This window comes from Orycteropus afer, unplaced genomic scaffold, assembly GCF_000298275.1.
Source record: "Orycteropus afer afer isolate SDZICR_OR568_19922 unplaced genomic scaffold, OryAfe1.0 scaffold00131, whole genome shotgun sequence".
NCBI classification, from domain to species: Eukaryota; Metazoa; Chordata; class Mammalia; order Tubulidentata; family Orycteropodidae; genus Orycteropus; species Orycteropus afer.
The window spans coordinates 6336468-6356301 of NW_006921718.1; the positions used below are offsets into that span (position 1 = coordinate 6336468).

The following is a 19834-nucleotide window of genomic DNA, read 5'->3' on the forward strand; positions in this document are numbered from 1 at the left end:
TGAAGAAGTCTTTTGATTTTGATGCACATAAGAATTTAATTTTTAGAAGATCCCAGTCATCTAGTTTCTCTTCTGCTGTTTGTGCATCCTGGGTTATGTCTGGTAGTCTATTTATGCCATAAATTACAGCCCCTAAGTTTGCCCATATTTTTTCTTTGATGAACTTTATAGTTTTGGGTTTCACATTTAAGTCTTTGATTCATCTAGAGTTAGTTTCCCTGTATCGTGTGAGGTTTGGACCTTGTTTTCATTCTTCTACAAATGAATATCCAGCTTTGCCAGCACCATTTGTGAAGGAGACCATCTCTTCCCCATTTAATGGATTTCAGCCCCTTGTCAAAGAATCAGCTGACCATAGGTCAACAGATCTATTTTTGGGGTCTCAGTTCTGTTCCACTGATCTATGCGTCTGTCGTTATACCAATACCAGGCTGTTTTTGAAAACTGGCTGTGTAGCAGGTTTTGAGATCTGGAAGTGTGATACCTCCTACTTTGTTCTTCTTCTTCAGTAGTATTTTGCTTATCTGAGATCTCTTTCTTTTCCATACAAAATTGCTGTTGTTGTTATGTGCTGTCGAGTTGGACCCGCCTCACAGAGACCCCTCCTTGGGTTTCCGAGGCAGTATCACTATGGAAGTAGATTGCCTCGTCTTCCTTCCAAGGAGTGGCTGGTGGGTTTGAACCACCAGCCTTCTGGTTAGCAGTCAAGTGCCTTAGGCACAAAGCTACAAGAGCTCCTTTCCTTCATTGTATATAATTGCTATTAGGTGTTTATTTATTTAATGTCTGTATTTCATACACAATGTAAATTCACAGGAGCAGGAACAACCTGTCTTGCTTACCACACTCTCCTCAGCACAATACAATGTCAAGGTCATACTAAGCACTCAGCAAAAATTGGGTGAATTCATCAAATAAGAAATCAACAGATGAATGATCTTTCTAAAACTATCTTCACAAGGCTGTGTTAACACAATGATTAAAGTAAAATTGGTGTTTTTTCCATTAATAAACACCAAATCCATTGAAAATACAAGCGACCTGTAAAGAGACAGGGAATGCTGTGGGTCAATGCCAGTGGGCTTTGTTCTTTTTAATAGTCAATACTTCTGATGACTTAGAGCTGGGTAAGCCCAGGATGGTCAGTGTGACAAAGAAAACTGTTGGTTTGAAGATTGCTTGATCGCTGATTCCTTTCCTACTTACTGTCCATTACTTTGTCCTAGGGCCCTCCTGGTCAATATGGATGGGGTCCTTCACTACATGTCCACAGTGAAAAGTAATCAAGCTCACGTTTAAATGGGTGCTTTATAGAGGCTTGAAAGAATTCTAAAGAAGTTTAATTGAAAAAAGGGGGGGAGGGGAAAGACAAAATAAATAGACCCCCAGCATCTGTAGGGGAGCTCTGGTAATGTAGTGCCTAAGGCACTTCACTGCTACCCAGAAGCCTAGTGGTTCAAACCCACCAGCCACTCCTCAGAAGGAAGGTTGGGCAATCTACTTCCGCAATGATACTGCTCGGAAACCCAAGGAGGGGTCGCTATGAGTTGGGTCCGACTGGAGGGCACATAACAACAACAACAACAACAGCATCTCTAGATGCAAATAGATACTGTGGGTGAAGTACAGTTGGCAAATAGCTGCATTAAATGCTTGTCGGAAGAATAAAAGTAAATTCAGCAAACAGGCGCATGAATATGGAGACTTCCAAGTGTTGCTCCTAAACCTCCAGGGCTCAATCATTTCATTAACATAGCTCAGTAAAGAGTACTTTCTGTCCCTGCCTCTCAAGGAGAAAAGATGCCCCTGTGAAATCACAGATAAAAGTGTTGCCACCAGTGAAGGCTACAGAAGGCTGTGAGAACCAACCACACTCAATGAATTAATTTGGCCCTCCTACCAATTAAAACCCATATGGAAAAGCATTTGATTTTCCGACCTAAAGAGCATGCACTTGAGTTTTATGGTACCTTATTCTCAGAACTCAATACATATTAAAAAAAAAAAAAAAGTCTATGTGGAGATGAGAGGAGGGAGAAAATGGAAAGAAAGTGTGGTCTGCACATGAGGAAAGTAACTGAGGCACAGTGTTGAGTCCAATGAAAAATGCAAACCGCAAATTATTCTAGGTTTATTTTAGATAAAAGGCACATAGGCTATTTTCTGTTGGCATAAGTGCCCACAGAGTCAGTCCCTGGGTAGCACAAATGATTAAGTGCTCGATTACTAGCCAAGCTGGTGGTTCAAATCCACCTGGAGGCACCTCAGAAGACAGGCCTGGTGATTTGCTTCTGAAAGGTCACAGTCAAGAAAACCCTGTGGAGCAGTTCTACTCTGCACACATGCGGTCGCCGTGAGTCTGAATCCACTCAGCAGTAACAACAGCAGCATAGATGTCCTCAGAGGTATGAGGTGCTAGTATAGCCCCGCCTTGTCTATTCATCCAGGCAGAAAGAACAAGTCAGCTTGAGGTGACAAGAATCTTTCAGCCAGAAAATGTGAACCAGATATCATGAGCCATCTCTCCCTAGGCTAATCATATGGTGCCAGGCCAAAGACAGTTTTAATAACATAATTTGTAGAGTTGGCTCAGCTTACAGAGGGATTTTAGGTCCCAAACCATTGAATTAAAGGGAGATAATTCCAGAAGTGCAGGCACTTCGATTGCAGTTTCCACCCCATACAAGCATCTCTCATCCTTGAGATGAAAACCTCTGTCCACCTGTAAATTCAACTCTACCAGCACTTACTGAACTTCTTCTGTGTGACAAATGCACTTTTGGAAGAGTTAGGAACTGGAGAAGATGGAGTTCTTTTTTAAATACAAGCAGCCCTCTACTTAAAAGAGAGCAGTATGGGCATTGAACACAACAATCGAGGGTCAAATCTAGCTCCCTCATTTACTAGCTATGACTAAGAAAGCTACTTTATCTAAAAAATGCATGTCTAGTACTTACTACCAGATGTTAGAGACTCAAATGTGGTTCATTTTGTCTTTCTCTCACTACCAACACCTGGCCTACCTGACCTCCTAGTCCCTGCCTTGGGGATGCCACTGCTGCTTCAGTAAGGATCTTGGGGTGGACTGAGGATAAGGATTTCTCCAACCTTCTAACCATGGGAGAGGGATGCCCTGAAGATTTTTATAATACTTATGGGTCAGAAGCAGGAGTTTGTGGAATGCCAAGAAAAGCAGAACTGTTTGCTAAGAACTGACCCTGGAAGAGACTCCTAGGTAAGGCCAACCCTCCTGTATGTGGCTATTCTGTTCAAACAGCCTGCCCCCAATAGGACTTGAATTTTTCTATTTCACTTTTGTTATAATAAAGGAAAATTCTACCAATTGAAATACTTTGCATCCCAGCTTTGTAACAGAGACAATTTGGAAACCATCAAACTGTGGAACAATAAAGGAACAGTCAAATAAATTATCGAATCATAATGGGAGCTCTGGTAGCATAGTGGTTAAGGCACTTGACTGCTAACCAGAAGGCAGGCGGTTCAAACCCACCAGCCACTCCTCGGAAGGCAGGTTGGGCAATCCTACTTCCGTAGTGATACTGCCTCGGAAACCCAAGGAGGGGTCGCTATGAGTCGGGGCCGACTCGATGGCAAACAACAACAACAACAACAACAATGATTTTGCGATCATCAAATGATGCTTTCAATGAATATTATTGGCATAAAGCAATACTTTAATGTTGAATTAACTAAAATAACAAGATACAAGATTATATGTGCAGCACAATCTTTAAAGAAATAGTCATGTGTTCATTTAAAAATAAACAACCTTATTGAACATTTACTCTATTCCAGCCACTGTGACAAGTGCTTTACATGGATTAGCTCATCTAACACTCACAAAAATCTATGAGATTGAGATATAACCCATCTCTGTAGCCATAAATAAGGACTTATGGCGGTGCAGTGGTTAAGACATTCAGCTGCTAACCAAAAAATCAACAGTTTGAGCCTACAAGCCACTCTGCAGGAGAAAGATGAAGCAGTCTTTCCAAGATTTACAGCCTTGGAAACCCTATGTGGCAGTTCTACTCTGTCCTGTAGGTCACTATGAGTTGCTATCAACTGGATAGCAGTGGGTTTGGGTTTGGGTGGGTATTACTCACAAATGCATACTCACATGGATGTGTACATGTATATGTATGGGTAAGCGTGTGTGTTTATTCACATATGTAGAGTGAGAAAGAGAAAGCTAGAAATAAAAACACCAAAATTTTAACAGCAATTATCCCTGAATAGTGAGATTATAGATGACATTAGTTTTCTTTTTAGTATACTTTTCTGTGTTTTCCAAATTTTCTAAAATAAGCACATGCTAACTTTACAATTAGGAGCTCTGGTAGTGTAGTGCCTAAAGGCACTTGACTGCTAACCAGAAGGCTGGTGGTTCAAACCCACCAGCCACTCCTCGGAAGGAATATGGGGCAATCTACTTCCGTAGTGATACTGCCTTGGAAACCCAAGGAGGGGACGCTATGTGTCGGGTCCGACTTGACGGCACATAACAACAACAACAACTTCATAATTGGATGGCTTTAATAGAAGCTATACTTTTTCATTTATTGGAGCTAATAACTTTCTATTAAAAATATATGAAGCCTTATCAAAAACCAACAGTCATTGCTACCTAAAGAGCACTGATTTAATGAGATTCTTTTTAACAATTGGTTATCAACCTTGAACTAAAGCAATGGGTCTGTACTAAAGGAATGGGATTGGGGATAAAGGGTGAGAGTCAGGATAAGTAATTTTAGAACATGTATCAACTCCCACAGTAATGATGACTTTTAAGCTGCATGAAGGAGAGCAGGAAAAATAAGAGGTAAAGAAGACAAAGTAGCAAATTCAAACTACCTATTTTGAAATTCCATTTAGGATCCTCCCTGACACAGAAAGGCCAAAGTAAACTTTTCTGGCTCTCCACCCCTCCCCACCAGCACCACACCCCTGTGATACCTGAGCACTGTTCTCTGCACCATCAGCCAAGACTCATGGACCCTAGAGAAGAGAGTGAAGGAAGTAACGAAAGATTATGGGCTAGTCAAATCCTAGTTCTGCAATTCAATCCTGTGATCATGGTTAAATTACATAATTTCTTTGGATTTCAATTTCCTCATCTGTAAATTGAGAATGAACCTACCCTCCTCACAGGAACACTATTGGGTTTAAGTGAGATGGTTATATATATGTAAAAAACCTGACATCCAGATGCCAGTGTCCCTAAATACCTGTTTATGGACCCACCTGGGAATGTATAATATTGCTTAGTTGGAAAAATTGTTTCCAGGATTCAGATAACCAAGTCATAGTCTTTAAATACAACCATAAACAAAAACCATTGACCTGTTTTTACATATTAGACACCACTGAAAGAGACACACCTTTATTTCAAAACAAAGATAACAAATTTCAAAATATATGCGTTCTTCACCACACCTTACTTTTTAAATGGTCAGACCAGTATATCAAGGACACACATCATATGATGAATATAGTCAAATGCCTCTTACAAAGCAGGCAAGGCATGTTATTTTACATCGAGCTGATTTATCTCCCAGGCCACAAGTCACAGCTGACTGACAGGAAGACTTTATAAAGGCCTGCAGAATAAGAGGAGAGGGGGCTAGAAAATGGGAAATGCTGTCCTGGCTGACTTTGCCATTAGCTTCATTTACTTATACTACTTGGAAGCATTTGGTATAATAGCATGGTCATTAGAAGCTTCCAAAAATAAACATAGAGCTCTGGTAGCATATTGCCTAATCAGAAAGCTGGCAGTTCAAACCCACTAACCACTCCTCAGAAGAAAGGTTGGGCAATCTACTTCTGTAGTGATACCACCTCAGAAACCCAGGGAGGGGTTCCTATGAGTCGGTTCCAACTTGACGGCAGTGAGTTTGGTTTTTTGGTTTGGAAAAATAAATATAAAAGGAATTCATGGTTTAAAAGGCACCTGCCTGTCAGTTTGACACACTGCTGTAGCTTATGTGTTGCTGTGATGCTGGAAGCTATGCCACCAGTATTTCAATACAAGCAGGATCACTCATAGTGGGCTGGTTTAAGCAGACCTTCCATACTAAGACAGACTAGAAAGAACAGAGCCATCCACTTCTGAAAAAACTGGCCACTGAAAACCTAATGAATGGCAGTGAAACACTTTCTGACATATTACTGGAAACCTTATGAAGAGCAGTGAAACACTGTTGGATATAGTGCTGGAAGATGAACCCCTCAGGTTGGAGGGCACTCAAAATACCACTGGGGAAAACCTGCCTCCTCAAATTAGAGTCAAACTTAAATTAATTACATGGATAGAGTAAAGCTTTGGGGTTTTTCATTTGCTGAGATGGCATGATTCAAAATGAGAAGTAACAGCTGCAAACATCCATTAATAATTGGAACATGAAATGCATGAAGTATTCATCTAGAAAAATTGGAAGTTGTCAGGAATGAAATGGAATGCATAAAGATCAATATCCCATGCATTAGTGAGATGCAACGAACTGGTATTAGTTATTTTGAATCGGACAATCAATCACAAGGTCTACTATGCTGAGAAGGACAAATTGAAGAGGTATGGTGTCACACTCACTGTCAAAAATAACATTTCAAGATCTATACTGAAGCACAATGCTGTCAGTGATAGGATAATATCCAAATGCCTACAAGGAAGACGAGTTAATACTATTACCAAAATCTATGCATCAACCACTAAAGCCAAAAACAAAACTAAACAAAACCCACTTCCACTGAGTTGATTCTGAATCATGAAACCCCCATTAGATTTCCAAGGCTATAAATCATTACAGAAATAGATTGTGTCATCTTCTTTCCATGAAGCAGCTGGTGGATTTGAACTGCTCTTCTGGTTAGCAGTCAAATGTCTTAGCCATTCTGCCACCAGAGCTCCTTACTAGTGCCAAAGATGGAAGAAATTCAGGATTTTTACCAATTTCTGCAGTCTGAAATTGACCAGGGTACAATTGAGAAGATAATTACTGGTGACTGGAAAGCGGAAGTTGGAAACAAAAAAGAAGCATAGTAGTTGGGAAATGAGGCCTTGGTGAAAGAAATGACTCCAGAAACCTCATGATAGAACTTTGCAAGGCCAATGACTTATTCATTGCAAGTACCTTTTTTCAACAACATAAATTGTGACTATACATGTGGACTTCACCAGAGGGAATACACAGGAATCCAATCAACTACATCTATGGCAAGAGGTGATGGAAAAGCTCAATACCATCAGTCAAAACAAGGCCAGGAGCTGACTGTGGAATAGACCATCAACTACTCATATATGTGCAAGTTCAAATTGAAGCTGAAGAAAATTATAACAAGTCCACAAGAGCCATAATACAACCATGATTATATCCCACCTGAATTTAGAGACTACCTGAAGCATAGCTTTGATGCCTTGAGCACCAATGACCAGGTGAGTTGTGGGATAAAAACATCATGCATGAAGAAAGCAAATGGTCATTAAAAAGACAAGAAAAGAAGAAAAGACCAAGATGGATGTCAGAAGAGGCTCTGAAACTTGGCCTGGAATGGACAGTAGCTAAAGGGGAGGAAGATGGGACAATCTACTTCTGTAGTGGGTCGCTATGAGTCAGGTCCGACTCGATGGCACACAACAACAACAACAACAGAAAATTTCAAAGAGCAGCTGCAGAAGATAAAGTAAGAAATAATAATGAAATGTGCACAGACTGGGAATTAGAAACCCAAATGGGTAGAACATGGTCAGCATTTCTCAAGCTGAAAGAACAAGAAAAAATTCAAGCCTCAAATTGCAATACTGAAGGATTCTTCTGGCAAAATATTGAACAATGCAGGGGCCATCAAAAGAAGATGGAAGAAATACACAAAGTCACTGTACCAAAAAGAATTGGTCAATATTCAACCATTTCAGGAAGCAGCATCTGATCAAGAACCAATGGTATTGAAGGAGGAAGTCCAAGCTGCACTGAAGGAACTGGTGAAAACAAGGCTCCAGGAATTGATGGAATATCCTTGAGTTCAGATGGTTCAACAAACGGATGCAGCTCTGGAGGTGCGTACTCGTTTATGTCAAGAAATTTGTATGACAGCCACCAGGACAACTGATTGGAAGAGATCAATATTTGTACCCATTCCAAATAAAGGTGATCCAACAGAATTTGGAAATTGTTATTGTTGCTGTTATTGGGTGCCGCTGAGTCAATACCAACTCACTATGACCCTATGTACATCAGAACAAAACACTGCCCAGTCCTGAAATATCCTCACAATCCTTGCTATGCTTGAGCCCCTCATTGCAGCCACTGTGTCAATCCATCTCATTGAGGATCATCTCCTTTTTCTCTGACCCTCCACTTAACATAGCATAATATCCTTCTGTAGGAACTGGTCCCCTCTGACAACATGACCAAAGAACATGAGATGAAGAATGGCCATTCTCACTTTTAAGAGCATTTTGGCTGCACTTCTTCCAGGACAGAGTTGTTAGTTCTTCTGGCAATCCACGGTATTTTCAGTATTCTTAGCCAACATCACAATTCAAAAGCATCAATTCTTCTTTGGTCTTCCTTATTCATTTTCCAGCTTTCACATGCATATGAGCCTACTGGAAAATAGCATGGCTTGGGTTAGATGTACCTTACTCTTCAAAGTGACATCTTTGCTCTTCAACACTTTAAAGAGGTCTTTTGCAGCAGATTTGTCCAGTGCAATACAATGTCTGATATCTTGATTGCTGCTTCCACAGGTGTTGATTGTGGATCCAAGTAAAACAAAATCCTTGACTACTTCGATTTTATTCTCCATTTATCATGATGCTATTTCTTGGTCCAGTTGTGAGGATTTTCATTTTCTTTCTATAGAGACGTGATCCATATTGAAGACTATAGTCTTTGATCTTCATCAGTAAGTGCTTCAAGTCATCTTCACTTTCAGCAAGCAAGGGTGTGTCATCTGCATATATATCGCAGGTTGTTCATGCTTCTTCTTCCATCTCTGATGCTGCATTCTTCTTCATATAGTCAAGCTTCTCAGATTATTTGCTCAGCATAAAGATTGACTAAATATGGTGAAAGGATACAACCCTGACACACACCTTTTCTAATTTTAAATCATGCAGTAACCCCTTGTTCTGTTTGAACAAGTGTCTCTCATTCTATGTACAAGTTTCTCAGGAGCACAATTAAGTGTTCTGGAATCCTCATTCTTCACAATGTTATCCTTGTTATGATCTACACAGTCAGATGCTTTTGCATAGTCAGCAAAACACAGGTAAACATCTTCCTGGTATTCTTTGCTTTCACCTAAAGTCCATCTGACATCAGCAATGATATCCCTATTCCATGTCCTCTTGTGAATCCAGCTTGCATTTCTGGAAGTTCTTTGTCAATATACTGTTTTATAAGGGAACTCTGGTACCATAGTGCCTAAGGTGCTTGACTGCTAACCAGAAGGCTGGCGGTTCAAATCCACCAGCCACTCCTTGGAAGGAAGGTTGGGCAATCTATTTCCATAGTGATACCACCTCAGAAACCCAAACAGGGGTCGCTATGAGTCAAGTCCGGCTCGATGGCTCATAACAACAACATACTGCTTTAACCATTTTTTAATTATCTTCAGCAAAATTTTACTTGCATGTGATATTAATAATATTTTTTATAATTTCTGCATTCTATTTGATCACCTTTCTTTGGAATGGCACTAATATCAAGCTCTTCCAGTCGATTGACCATGTAGCTGACTTCCAAATTTCCTGGCATAAACGAGTAAATGCAGCTAATGCTGCATATGTTTATTGAAACATCTCAATGAGCGTTCTCTCAATTCCTGCAGCCTTGTTTTCACCAATTCCTTCAGTGCAACTTGGACTTCTTCCTTCAATACCATAGGTTCTAGACCATATGCTACCTCCTGAAATGGTTGAATGTTGACCAATTCTTTTGGTACAGTGACTCTGTGTACTCCTTCCATCTTCTTTTGATGCTTCCTGCATCGTTCGATATTTTGCCCTTATAATTCTTCAATATTGCAATTTGAGGCTTGAATTATTTCCTCAGTATCTTTCAGCTTGAGAAATGCTGAGCACATTCTTTACTTTTGATTTTCTAATTCCAAGTCTTTGCACATTTCATTATAATACTTCATTTCATATTCTTGAGCTGTCCTTTGAAATCGTCTGTTCAACTCCTTTATTTTAGCATTTCTTCCTTTCACTTTAGCTACTCTCCATTCAAGAGCAAGTTTAAGAGTCCCTTCTGACATTTTGGTCTTTTCTTCTTTCCTGTCTTTTTAGTGACCTTTTGCTGTCTTCAAGTATGGTGTTCTTGATGTCATCACACAACTCATCTGGTCTTCGGTCGTTGGTGTTCAGTGCATCAGATATATTCTTCAGATGGTCTATAATTCAGGTGGGATACTCAAAGTCATATTTATGCTCTGATGGACTTGTTTTAATTTTTTTCATCTTTAGCTTGAACTTGTATATGAGCAATAGATGGTCTGTTCCATAGTCAGCTCCTAGCCTTGTTTTGATTGAAGATATTGAGCTTGTCCATCACCTCTTTCCATAGATGTAGTTGATCTGATTCCTGTGTATTCCATCTGGGAAGGTCCACATGTACAGTTGCCATTGATGTCATTGAAAAAACGTATGTGCAATGAGTAAGTACTTGGTCTTGCAAAATTCTATCATGCAATCTCCAGCATCAGGACTCTTCTTTGTTTTCAACTTTCACATTCCAATCACCAGTAATTATCAACACATCTTAATTGCAAGTTTGGTCAATTTCAGACTGCAGAAGTTGGTTAAGAAGAAAAAAAACCTTTAATTTCTTCATCTTTTGCTTTGTTGGTTGGTGTGTAAATTTGAATAATAGTAGTATTAACTGGTCTTTCTTGTAGGCATATGGATATTATCCTATCACTGAAAGCATTGTACTTCAGGATAGAGCTTGAAATGTTCTTTTTGATGATGAATGTGACAGCATTACTCTTCAATTTGCCATGCCTGGCATAGTAGACCATATGATTGTCTGATTCAAAATGGCCAATACCAGTCCCTTTCAGTTTACTGGTACCTAGAATATCAATCTGTATACATTTCATTTCATTTTTGACAACTTCCAATTTTCCTAGATTCATTCTTCATACATTCCACATTCTGATTATTAATAAATGTTTGCAGCTGTTTCTTCAATTTTTTAGTTGTGCCCCATTAGCAAATGAAGGTCCAAAAAGCTTTACTTCCTCCATATCATTAAGGTCAACTCTACTTTGAGGAGGCAGCTCTTCCGCAGCTGTATTTTGAGTCCCTTCACACCCGAGAGGCTTATCTTCCAGCTCTATATCAGACAATGTTTCACTGTTCTTCCTAAAGGTTTCTAATAATATATCAGAAAGTGTTTTGTTGCTATGCATAGGTTTTCAGTGGCCAGTTTTTTCAGAAGTGGATGGCCCCTTCATTTTTCCCAGTCTGTCTTAGTGTGGAAGCTCCACTGAAACCTGTCCACCATGGGTGACCCTGCTGGTATTTGAAATACTGGTGGTATGGCCCCCAGCCTCACAGCAATACACAAGCCACCACAGTGTGACAAACTGACAAAGGAGTGGTGGATGTGGAAATTATCAAACAATGTCATCAATGTCACATACAAGTAAATTTTTTTCTGAAGAAAATTCAAAAACAGGTGCAGCTATATATTGACAGGGAAGTTCCAGAAATTCAAGCTGGATTCAGAAAAGAGCATGGCATGAGTGACATCATTGCTGATGGCTGAAAGCAAAGAACACCAGAAAGATGTTTACCTGTGTTTCATTGACTATGCAAAGGCATTCAATTATGAGGATCATAGTTGTGAAGAATGGGAATTCCAGAACACTTAACAGCGCTCATGAGGAACCTGTACATAGAACAAGAGGCAGTCATTCGAAAAAAACAAGGTGGCACTATGGTATAAAATCAGGAAGGGTGTATATCAAGGTTGTATCTTTTCACTACACTTATTCATTGTGTGTGCTGAGCAAGTAATCTGAGAAGCTGGACACATGGGCCACCATGAGTCAGAGACAGCAAGGTTTGGTTTTAGTTTGGTTTCAATTTCTGACCAGAGAGATTCTCATGGTGAAGTCAAGGAGAGGACCTGTGTATAACTTTATGTTCCTTTTTGTAAAGCTCTGGTGGTATAGTGGTTAAGGCATTTGGCTGCTAACCAGAAGGTCAGAGGTTCAAACCCACCAGCTGTTCAGCTTCCTTAAAGATTTAAACACAATTTAAGCCTTGGGAACCCAATGATGGTCACTATGAACAGACGGGATGGCAGTGAGTTTGTTTGTTTGACTCCTGCTGAATCTCCAAGGGAAGCTGTTTTTCTTATAATGAAGTTATCCTTGAGTTAATTCCCCTCACACAAACATTTACCAAGTTCCCTCTGGCCAGTGGCTTACAAGTGTAAATGGGAGAGGGGGAGCATGTTTTGGCCTCTGAAAGGTAAGGCCAGTTAAGCAAGACCCAGAACTGAAGCAGCTATTCACAAACATTTGTAAGCAGCTGGGTGGAGACGTGTGAGTGAACAGCAGGCTTGTGCATTCACCAGTGTATTCCAAATATCTGAGGAAATACCAGCATAATATAAGATTTATATTATTTAAAAGATCTGCTTAATAACACTTTCAAAATAAAAATCCCTTACTTTGCTGCTTTTCTTCGTATCTTTAAAAGCATACCATTATGCTACAATATCATTAACATTTACATAAGCTTCTAGCAATTTCATGATTTCAAACCTGTTACACAAGAAAGGAAAAGAATTGCGAACTTACTCTCTTCACCCACGGAAAACTTGGAAATCAATTTTATCTTAAGTTCCTTAAATGAAAATTTAAACTACCTACATTTCTCTGAAAACTGAATTTCCCTATCTCGCTGCTTCTCTCTCCTCTCCCTACCCTTTCTCTTCTCTCCTTCCAACCTTTTTCTCCCTCTCTTCCTGCCTCACTCAAACTGATCTTAAAGAACAGCAAATCGCCAGTTAAGGTGCTTCGTTCTGATTTTTAAATCTAAAACCATAATCCATGTCTGTTCTATACCGCATGGAAACTTCAGCGCCCCAAGGGTATCTTTGGACATAACATCTGGAGGCCCGGAGCGCGGCAAGCGCTGTCATTGCCAGTCCAGAATGGGCAGTGGCGCCTTGATGCGCCCTCACCTCCGCACTGGGCCGCCGTGGTTGACACACTTCCTGCGCGGATCAATACCCCCATCAGACCACTGCCAAGGAGAGGCCAGTGACATCACCCAGCACCCCTGGCGTCTTTGAAGCAGTCCTGAAGCCACTGGAGGCATCCCGGCGAGAACACAGATCCCCACTCCTCCGGGCAGGATGCGGCGCTGGCCCGGGGGTCCGGCCCTGCCTGGCCTCCCTCCCTACCCGGGAGGGACTCCCTCTGGCCCGCGATCCCCACGCTGAGCAAGAGCCACTCGGGTACAATCACGCAGAAGCAACCTCTCACCTTTTCCTCCGTCCAGGGTCTGGCGTTCCGAATTGCCCCCCGGGACGCCAGGGGTAGGACGGCCACCAGAAGCAGCAGGTGGAGGGTGTCCAACACGCGCCGGTCCTCGCTGCCTGCCATCTCTCCAAGGCTGCCCGGGCGACGGTTCCTGGGGCTGCAAGCGGTCACGAGCCCGGGAACGCGCGTCCTTTGCCTTCCCTCTTCTCCACCCTTGGGTGGACTGTGCCCGCCTCCCCATCGCCTCCTTGTCGCTTCCAGCTGCGCGGCGCAGAGCGAAGCCCTCCTCCCCCAGGCATTAGCAAAGCCCGGCTGGGCTTCCCGGGAAAGTACCAGCTTCCGAATCCCAGCAAACGAAGGAGGCCACTTTCCCTGTCTTGGAGAGGAAGGAAGGAAAGAAAAGACACGAAAGAGCCTTTAATGATCTCCAATGCCATAACAGAGAATAGAAAGGAAAGGAAGGGTTTCTCAGACCCTGCCGTGTGGTTATAAAATGTTTTCCCACAGCTTTTTAAGAAGGGTATTTAGGGCACTGTGCAAGATATTTTTCTCATGTTCCCTTATTTAATCTTTACAAATATGTGAAGTGGGTATTAATCCCATGACAGAGGAAGAAACTGAGACCCACCGTACACAGCCTGGACTGGAACCCCCCCAAGGATAAACATTTCCTCTATGAGAAGTTGTTTCTAAGACAGTGAATCTTTACCTTTCCTCTTTCTTTGTTTCCACTAATAGTTACCTCATAGGATACAGAGCATCCTACCCCCAAATTGAGGGGTATGGCTGAATTAATAATCTGAAATTCAAATGAAATTTAAAATATTCATAGTGGAATCACTAACTGCGGAAGGAGGAGAGTGGAATGGAACTGGACAGTGGGAGAAGCTGATCAGCATGGGCCCAGGCAGTCTCACCCAGACCAGGCAGCCTCACACAGCCCCATTAGAAGCCCTGGAGTTGAAAAAGACTGTTAGAGCTATCCCACTGGTAGGCCAAAATAGTGGGGCTTTATATCTCCACCTTGACGGGGTTACATGAAGTTAGCAGCTCCATGCAACTAAAGGAGCTGACAGCTAGTTTGTCTATCAACAGCACTCAAACAGAGCAGTCCTTTCCTGAAGGGGAATTTGAGTAGTGCATCTCTATAAATAATAAATGCATTCTATGCATTCTATGATGTAACTAATACAAATATAGAATATTATACGTAGTAAGCAGAGCTGATTTTAATAAATTGTTTTTTACACGTGCAAACTTTTCTGACAACTTTCCATAACTTGACAAATCCAAAACAACTGTTACATATCCTTACCTTACCTACAAATGACCTCTTTCAAGTGTTAAAAAGCAAAGATGTCATTCTGACAACAAAGTGTGCCTGACCCAAGTCATGGTCTTTTTAATCACCTCATATCCATGTGAATGCTGGACAGTGAAAAAGGAAGATAGAATTGTCATATTTGAATTGTGGTGTTGGCAAAAAATATTGACTGTACTGTGGACTGCCAGAAGAATAAACAAATCAGTTTTATAGAAAGTACAACCAGAATGTTCCTTAGAAGTGGGGATGGCAAGACTTTGTCTTGCTTACTGTAGACACATCATCAGGAAAGACTAATCCCCAGAAAAGGACATCATATTTGGTAAAGTAGAGGATCAGCAAAAATGAGGGAAATTCTCCATGAGATGGATGACACAATAGCTGTAACAATGGGCTCAAACATACCAACAATTGTGAAGATGAAGTAGGCAGTGTTTTGGTCTGTTATACATCAGGTCACCAGGAGTCAGAAACAACACCACAGCAACCAAGGACAACTTGCCTTCTCCAGATCTTGTCTTGTGCCTCTTGCTAAGCATCCTTCTCCTCCTGTGTTTCACTCTTTTCTTTTCTCCTTTCCTTCACTCTGGAAACCTTCCGAAATTCCTTAAATCTGCAATTTTCCTCCCTACTACACTTTTACTTTCTTCAAACTCTTCCTATGGAAAATAACTAGTGACTTTTATATTTTAAATAGTTCCAGGCATTAAAAAAAAAAAAAAAAAGTTTTCTATGTAGTAATGTTCAAAGAGAACAAGGGGACACTGCATGGTTTAAAATCAAGAAGGGAGTGTATCAGGATCATATCCTTTCACCATACTTATTCAATCTATATGCTGAGCAAATAATCCGGGAAACTGGATTACATGAAGAAGAACGTGGCATCAGGATTGAAGGAAGACTTATTAATAACCTGCAGTACACTGACAACACAACTTTCCTTGCTGAAAGTGAGGATGACTTGAAGCACTTACTGATGAAGATTGAAGTCTGCCGTGTGGATTACTTCTCAATATAAAACCGAAAATCCAGACCCACTGCCATGGAGTCGGATCCAACTCATAGCGACCCCTCCTTTGGTTTCCGAGGCAGTATCACTACGGAAGTAGATTGCCCAACAAAAATCCTCATAACTGGACCAATAAGCAGCATCATGATAAATGGAGAAAAGATTGAAATTGTCAAAGACTTCACAGTAGTTGGTTCTACAATCAACACAAATGGAAGCAGAAGTTAATAGCATTGGGCAAATCAGCTGCAAAAGACCTCTTTCAAGTGCTGAAGAGCGAAAACATCTTGAAGACTAAGGTGTGTCTGATACAAGCCATAGTATTTTTCAATCACCTCATATGCATGTGAGAGCTGGACAATTAATAAGGAAGACCAAAGAAGAGTTGATGCTTTTGAGTTGTGGTGTTGGCTAAAAGTACCCTGGACTGCTAAAAGAACTAACAAATCTGTCCTGGAAAAAGTGCAGCCAGAATGCTCCTTGGAATGGCCAGACTTTGTCTCACCTACTTTGGTCATGTTGTCAGGAAGGACCATTCCCTGGAGAAGGATATCATGCTTAGTAAAGTTGAGAGTCAACGAGAAAGGGGAAGGCCCTCAACAAGATGGATAGACACAGTGGCTGCAACAATGGGCTCAAGTATAGCAAGTATCATGGAGCTGGCACAAGACAGGGCAGTGTTTTGTTCTCTTGTATATAGGGTCACTATGGGTCGGAGGAAGCAGCTCTGGTAGCATAGTGCCTAAGGCACTTGGCTGCTAACCAGAAGACTGGCGGTTCAAACCTACCAGCCACTCCTCAGAAGGAAGGTTGGGCAATCTACTTCCGTAGTGACACTGCCTCAGAAACCCAAGGAGGGGTTGCTATGAGTCAGTCGGGTCCGACTGGACGGCACATAACAATAACAACAACATGGGTTGGAAACGACTCGACAGCACCTAACAACAACTAACATGTAATAATGACACTCTGTACACAAGTAAAATGGTTACTATCTTCATCTATATTATAGATTTTAATTGCCAAAAAGAATCTTCTCCACCAAGCCACCACAGCAGAATTTTCATGCATCCAGTCTTACCTTTTACTACTAAGGCAGTAAATGACCAGAAGGTTCTATTAAAACAGCGATTCTCAAAGTGTAGTCCATGGATGCCTGGGGATTCCCAAGACTGTTCTGGATATCCACAAGGTCAAATAAATTTTTATGGTAATACTAAAACAGTATTTACTCTTTTTACCATGTTGACTTTGCATTGATATTGCCAAAATAATGGTGGGTAAAACTTCTGGCACCTTAACACTTATCGTGACATGGGCACGATACTATACTATTAAAAAAAATGTACTTATAGTCATTATATTCTTCACTACCATACACAGTAGATGAAGGAGAAAGAGGAGAAAGGAGAGTTGAATGAGGAGAAGGAGAAAAGGAAGAAGAATGAAAAAGAGAAGGAAAGGAATCATTGACCATTAGGGAAATGCAAATTAAAAGCACAGTGAGATACTACTCACACCTATTTTAGTGGTTAAAATTAAAGACGTACCATACAAAATGTTGGTAAGGGTGTGGAGAAACTGAAACTCTCAAACACTGCTTATGAATATCATTTATGAGACAGTAAAAATGATTAATTTTATTAAATCTCTATCTTTACATATCTTTTTTGTTACAATTTTATTGCAACATGGTTGGCATATTGCAGTGTAGTAAATTACTTAGTATAGCTTTTCTACCCATAAGTCATTGTAAACTCAGTGGTGGAATGAGCAACTGAGGAGCTCCTGATTGTAAATGTTATCTACCTGGACTCTTCTGTTGGGAGTGGCACAATGCAATGTTATGGAAGGCTCACTCTCAGGTGCTTAGAATTCTGTTGTTATGATTGGTTAGTTTGGCCACTCTGCCAAGCTCAAAAGGAGGCCTCCTAGAGGCAGAACTCTCTCTCTGACTGCTGGTTGAGGAAGATGTGCTGCTGAAAGAGACACGTGCTGCTGGGAAAGAGACGCAAGAGACACATGTTGCTGAGTAAGATACCGAGGGACATGCACTGCTGGGAGAGAGACTGTGAAAGACTTGGCAGAGAGATGGTGGGCTGGGAGAGAGACTGAGCGCTTTTCCGGAACTTGAATTGTAGCCTGGTGCTTCCCTAATAAACTCCATAATCTGTGAGCTCTGTGTGGCCACGGCAGCAAATTATTGAACCCAGGAGAGAGGTGGTGGGTGCTTTGGGAGGAACGGTTGGAGAAATGGCTGGAGGGAGACAGCATGTCTGGCCTGGCAGGAATAGGCCTTGGGCTATTGGTGGTGATTCTGTCTTCCTATTGTGGCATTAGAGGAGGTCAGAACATGTGGCCTCCTTGCCCTTTTTGCACATATACTCAACGGCACATATTTAAAGTGTAAAATGTGATGAATTTTAAAATATCACCATGAAACTTGACCACAATCACAAGAATGACCACATTTGTCACCTACAGAGTTTACTTCTGCTCCTTTTTAATCAACCTTTCCTCCACCCTAATTCCTAGACAACCACTGATGAGCTTTCTATTGCTATAAATTAGTTTCCATTTTCTAGAATTCCAGATAAATGGAATCATTTGTATTTAAAAAGTTTACTTCTTTGTCTGATTTTTTTCTGTCAGAATAATTATTTTGAAATACATGCATATTTATATGCATTTATTATTTATATTCTTATATTGAAGGGAGCTCTGATAGCGTAGTGCCTAAGGAACTTGACTGCTAACCAGAAGGCTGGCGGTTGAAACCTACCAGCCACTCCTCAGAAGGAAGGTGGGGCAATCTACTTCCGTAGTGATACTGCCTCCGAAACCCAAAGAGGGGTCGCTATGAGTCAGATCCGACTTGACGGACAACAACAATAACATTCCATTGATTCCATTTTATGAATATACCACAATTTGCTTATTCATTCACCTCTTTATGGACATTTTGTTTTTTCCAGTTTGTTGTTAGGTGCCGTCCAGTTGGCTCCAACTCATAGCAACCCTATGTACAACAGAACAAAACACTGCCCAGTCATGTACCATGCTCACAATCTTTGCTATACTTGAGCCCAACTTTGGAGCCACTGTGTCAATCCATCTTGTTAAGCACCTTCCGCTTTTTTGTTGACCTTCCACTTCACCAAGCATGACATCCTTCTCCAGAGAATGGTCCCTTCTGACAACAGAACCAAAGTAGCTAAGACAAAGTCTGGCCATTCTTGCTTCCAAGGAGCATTCTGACTGCACTTCTTCCAGGACAGATTTGTTAGTTCCTCTGACAGTCTATGGTACTTTTAGTATTCTTTGTCAACACCACAACTCAAAAGCATGAACTCTTCTTCAGTCTTCCTTATTCATTGTCCAGCTTTCACATGCATATGAGGTGATTGAAAATACTGAAGCTTGAGTTAGGTGCACCTTGGTCTTAAAAGAGACATCTTTGCTCTTCAGCACTTGAAAGAGGTCTTTTATAGCAGATTTGTCCAGTCCAATATGTCATCTGATTTCTTGATTGCTGCCTCCACTGTGTTGATTGTGGAAACAAGTAATATGAAATCTTTGACAATTTCAATTTTTTCTCCATTTATCTTGATGTTGCTTATTGGTCCAGTTGTGAAGATTTTTATTTTCTTTATGTTGAGGTGTAATCCATACTGCAGACTGTAGTCTTTAATCATCATCAACAAGTGCTTCAAGCCATCTTCATTTTCAGCAAGCAAGGTTGCATCATCTGCATATCACAGGTTGTTTTCAGTTTAGGCTATTACGAATAAAGCTGTACACATTCCATTCATCTTGGATAAGTACTCAGGAGAGACATGTCTGGGTCAGATGGTAGGTATGTGTTCAACTTTTTCAGAAACTGCCACACTGTCTTCTAAAATTGTTTAGCATTTCATACTACCACAAGCAGTGTGTGTGAGTTTCAGTTTCTACACATACTTATCAATATTTTA

The 19834-nt window shown here is 40.9% G+C and overlaps 1 protein-coding gene across 1 annotated transcript in view; it reads right to left on the minus strand.

The window, feature by feature from the left end:
* The window catches only part of QPCT (glutaminyl-peptide cyclotransferase), an 87595-nt gene extending 73945 nt beyond the window's left edge, over positions 1–13650 (minus strand). The window contains exon 1 of the mRNA XM_007945065.2: positions 13531–13650. Coding sequence (XP_007943256.1) covers positions 13531–13650 — 120 coding nt within the window. The remainder of the gene's footprint in view (positions 1–13530) is intronic.
* Positions 13651–19834: the final 6184 nt, after the last annotated feature.